General features: G+C 47.3%; 1 protein-coding gene across 1 annotated transcript in view; it reads right to left on the bottom strand.

Moving 5' to 3' along the window:
- Positions 1-388: 388 nt before the first annotated feature.
- SCD5 (stearoyl-CoA desaturase 5) overlaps positions 389-5,006 on the bottom strand; it is a gene marked incomplete at its 5' end in the record, with an annotated part of 9,654 nt that continues 5,036 nt past the window's right edge. Inside the window, 3 exons of the mRNA XM_010137855.1 lie at positions 389-579; positions 1,129-1,361; positions 4,764-4,969. Coding sequence (XP_010136157.1) covers positions 389-579; positions 1,129-1,361; positions 4,764-4,969 — 630 coding nt within the window. The remainder of the gene's footprint in view (positions 580-1,128; positions 1,362-4,763; positions 4,970-5,006) is intronic.

The following is a 5,006-nucleotide window of genomic DNA, read 5'->3' as shown; positions in this document are numbered from 1 at the left end:
ATTATTAGTAGAAACATAAATCTCCCCTAGCTGCACTTGGAAATGATAGTTCCTCCAACATGCCGACGTTTACCATGAACAAGCAAATTACAATGTATTCCAGACATGAACTACAGTGACTAAAATCAAATCTCTCTCCTGTTTAACTCTAATATTAAATAATATACAACATTTTTACACTTAATAGTCTGAAGTCTAGACATAAGACAGCTAATAAGGAAAGAAAGCTGGGGCCAAATCTGTTCCTATGGAATTAATTCAGCCCAATTAATCTGAAAAAAATAACTTTACCCAAGAGGAAAATAAATCCACCACAGGCACAGGATTGTGCAGCCCGCCCCTCCCTCCCCACATGTATGGCAGTGCTGGTACATCAAAGCGTTACTTCTCAAGCACTGCCATCTCCAGTCCTTTCCTTGCGAGCCTGGATCATCTCCTTCGGAGCCTGCTTGCGGTCAGTGACCCACCCCAACCAAAACATGAAGTCAATGAACCAGGTGGTGGGGTTGAATGCCAGGCCCAGCTCACTGGCTGAGTAGTCAAATGGGAAGGTGTGGTGGTAGTTGTGGAAACCCTCACCTGAAAAACAGAGAGGAAGATTAAAGACACACGGCATAGTTGTAACTTGTGAACGTGCTTGGGTGGGACATCCCAACGCATGCTTCCCAAGTATTGAATCCAGAGCAAGTTACGCTCCATCCCTAGCTACGTGAGACCTCTGTGGCAGACCCACAACAGACTCCATTTCAAGGCTTTAGGCTTTCCTCCCCAGTATGAAGGGCTATGTCCCACCCCTTCCACTCAGGGAGGAAAACGTAAGTGCTTCAAGAGGGGAGACACACAACCCAGAAGTAGAGACACTTCTGTTACACTGTCTGCAGCTGACTGCTGAGAAGAGGGGATTGCTACTGTGAGCACGTCTCTGCCCCAAGCCGACATAGCACTATTTCAGTGTGGGCACCATCAGTATAACCACAGAGCCTTCCTCCAGGATGTGCAGGCTCCAGCCTCCTCCAAACCCTGGATCCAAGCAGAGTCGAGTTGCAGGAGCCCAAAGCCAAGACCAGGGTGAAAAAGGGTGGTGTGTCACTCTGTTTGCAAAGCCGTACCCAGGGCTACAACACTTACCGATGGCTCCCAGAGTGACAAAGGTGTTCTGCCTGGGGTTGATGGACTTGTCGTAAGGCCGGTTGCCATACATGTGAGCAGCACTGTTGACCAGCCAGGTGACGTTGAGGGAAATGGTGTACCGGAGGATAGAGGCAAGGAAGTAGGCATTCCACAGGCTCTCCCCCCAGAGGTACCATGGCACAAAGGTAGGGATCACAAAGCACATCAGCACAACTGAACTCTTATAATACCTACAAGAAAAGAAAAGCACACCATTGCCGTGGTGGAAATGACAGCCAGGGTGAAGTGGGGCTGGGTCTCTGGAGACACAGGTCTGCCAGAACCCCCCAACATAACCTGGACAGGCCCCAGAAGTGGGGCAGCAGGGTACATTTCACACAGCACCGTCATGACATAAGCGTTGGCTGCACACCCTGCACCTAGGGCCCAGCTCTGAGACTGGAAAAGCCCAGGCCTTGGTGCAGCATTGGCAGAGCTGTGTCAGGAACGCATTCACTGCTAAAATCTGGCAAAGACTTCCCCCGTGCTCAGATCAAGAAGGAACCTGCAGCTCAGGGCAGGAGCAGCTCCTTCCATACCACTGCTGCTCCGCGACCTCCGACAGTGGTGGCAGACCCAAAGCAGCTGCTGAGAGACCATGGGCACCCCAACAACAGTGAGCAGAAAGATGCACCTTGGCCTGGAGGCCAGGATTATTGCTGCTCCCCCAGCCCGCTGGCTGGCACAAGCCCTACCATGCTTCCATATGGTGGACAAAATCAGTGTGCAGTGCAAAATGGGGAGGAATGAAGATGAACAGTCTGAGAACAAACAGGCAAGTTTTATAGAACAACTAAAGCCACGTGCCCAGGCAAGGTAGGGAAGAAAAGGATGCAGGTAAGACAGAGGTGAAAAGCAGAGACCATAGTGGGAGAAATAAAAGGAAAAGTCATGCTGGAAGAATTAATTCAAAGCAAGCAGAGAAAGGGAGCAGCTTAGCAAGAAATGGGGAGGCAAAGCCAAAAGCAAGATAGGAAAAAAATGACTCTAAATGGAGAATGGGCTAATGGTGCTCAGAGGCAGAGTGCATCAAGACAGTGCAGCTTGGAAGTCATCTACAGTGCATCCACAGCTCAGGAGGAAACAACGCTCCGTCTTCCCTGCTGAGCCCTTCCACCTCCGTGGAGCCCAGATTTACTACAACCCACAGTGACCCCAGGGGTATCATCGTCAAAGCAAGCTGCCACATGAAACTAGAGTGTGTCGGCTGAGACGACAGGATTTTTTTTAAGGGTGCAGACAGAAAAAAAAAAAATGCAAAGTAAGACCCATCTTATTTGTACCCATATGACAATTTTAAAACAGACCCTTGCTTTTATTGAGTTTTCTGGAAGGGACGAGGAAGAACAGAGTTTGGATTTTTTGAACAGTTATTAAAACCTCCCAATTGCTGAAAGTTTTTCTCATAGGAAGAACTGTCAGTTGGTTTGACAAAAACAAACAAACAAATGATTTTCAATTAAAACCCACAAAGGATTAGGGAAAATGTTAACATTAGCAGTATTTTCGGAAGGAAGAAAGTTTTCATTAACATAATACTCATCTATAACACAACAGCTAGTTTTGATCATCTTGAGTATGAGCTAAATTAACCTCATGCCCTGCAAATTCTTTGTCTGATATTTTTTTCTTGTTTGGAGGTTGTGTTGTGCTGGTCTGTAACATGCTGGGCTTCAGAAGAAGCTGCAGCTGTGGCTCTCCAGCAACACCAGTCATGGTGAAAAGAGAGCATCAGCTCTCCCACAGGACTTCCCACTACCTTCGGTTAACTGGGCCCGGGCTCCCGAACAGACATAGTCCCCATTCTTTGCTCCACCAAAGACGACAGATAATTTTCCCCTCATCTGACTGACTTCTGAACCAGGCTGTGGATAAGGTTTGCAAACCTCATCAGTTCAAGGCCAGGATTTAAGTAGAGCTGGAGAAGAAAAATATTTTCCAGACCAGAAAACTCCTTCAAAGGTCAAAGCCTTTCCTGCTCCAAGAAAATAAAATAAAATATGAAAACAGCATAACGGGCACCAATTAAAACAATTCTGTGAGATGCAAGAAGCCTCGACTGAAGTCTTCGGATGTAGGCATGAGATCTCACATCTGAGTGAGCACCCAAGTACATTTTCCTCTGTTTCTCTTTGACTGAAGCATCCACCCTGGAATAAGAAACCTCCTCACAACAGAATTCAGAGGAACCAACACCTCATTACATGCTTGGGGAACAATGCTGCTTTCACCACGTGAAAACTTTGCCATGAAGACACTTCACCTGGGAGTCCCTCTTTCACATCCTATGAAGGATTATTGCTCTGTTATTCACCAAAGGTAAATTTTGCTGTCACATACTCAGAGCAGTACTGTGATTTCAGCTGCGGTGATAAGGTTTTAAACTGATTTGAGTGGTACTTTGTCCACAGCTTACCAGTACCACCAAATTCAGCAAAGCTAACAATTTGGCCTTAAAATGAAATGTGACAAAGAAGGGCTTATTATGATTCTTACTGATCTGACCTGAGGTTTTCCATGCTGTCAAAAAAAAAAAACCCAACCTCAACGCTTCAACCTTATAGAAAGTACAAACCTTACTTTTTCTTCCCAGATATGGGACGGTAAACTCCTGAATTCAAATCCAGAGCAGAGACATTTGCTAAGACATAACTCTCCTGCAGAAAATACACTTCTTCACTACACATCTGCAGCATAACCAAAGCAGAAGAGCGCGCTTCTCGGGGGATGCTGTTGCCTTGAAAAAGGTAATAACATAACTAAGAGGAGCTGCCGCAAACTGCAAGGGAGGTTTTGCAAACACGTCTTGCCAAATGAGGAATGGGTAAAGCAACAATACCTGGAGGGCAGTGAATTCCTCACTCCTGGCCTTCTTCCAACGCAGGGTTAATTCTGCTAGTGCACAGACTTCTCTAATACAAACTGATTTCTGGGCTCAACTGACTGCTCCCCTTAACCCAAAAAACGCTCAGAAATTAGTTTATGTGGTTTGCTGAAGTACCTGGACAAAATTCTTGCAGACAGAGGCGGTCTTCTCAGGCCTAAAATACAGGTACTCACATAGAGGACAAAGCATGCTGCTGAACTTCCACCTCCTGCAGAGCGTGTAGCGAACTGTGCTAATTCTCAAGGGAGAGAGTTAATTCTGTGAAGAATGACAGTCTTGGGAAGGGAACCACTTGGTCTGCACGGGCTCACAGGTGCCAAAGATGAGTTCGCAGGGTCAAATGTGCACTTTTGCATTAAGGCCATTAGTGACTGCAGTATTTCCTCCAGTGATCAAAGGCCAAGGTCCCAGCAACCTCTGCTGCGGCTGTTCTCACAGCCAGCTCTGGCTTTTTGGAGAAGCAGAAAGACACGGACAGGAATTACTGCTTGTGCAGCAGAGCCTGCAGGGACAGTCAGTAAGCGACAGCCACATGGCAATAGCGGAGGCCAGAGGGCCAGCAGTCCTAGTGCCTGCAGTCAAGGTGGCAGCGATAACTTAGGGGAGAAAAGGGAAAGATAAAAATAAGGAATGAGCCACAAGCAGACAACCAGATGGAGGGACTTCTCCACCCCACCTTGCGTGAGGACCCAGTGCTCCCACTTACTTTCTCTGGAACCTGACAACAGGGTCATCCAGCAGGTCAGTGAAATCCAGTTTCCTCCCCTTCTCTATGACGTCCCGGTGCTTGCGTACAAACAGCCAGCCAATGTGGGCGAAGAAGAAGCCACGGCGGGCATTGTGCGGGTCTGCATCTGTCTCCGAGTATTTGTGGTGCACACGGTGGTCTCGGCTCCACTCATAGATGTCATTCTGCGCAGAAAACATGTTGGGTGAGAGAAGTAAGGCT

The sequence above is a fragment of the Buceros rhinoceros genome, unplaced genomic scaffold (assembly GCF_000710305.1).
Source record: "Buceros rhinoceros silvestris isolate BGI_N320 unplaced genomic scaffold, ASM71030v1 scaffold47626, whole genome shotgun sequence".
Taxonomy (NCBI): domain Eukaryota; kingdom Metazoa; phylum Chordata; class Aves; order Bucerotiformes; family Bucerotidae; genus Buceros; species Buceros rhinoceros.
Note: the sequence above shows the minus strand (reverse complement) of the source record. Positions and strands in the feature narration are given on the sequence as shown.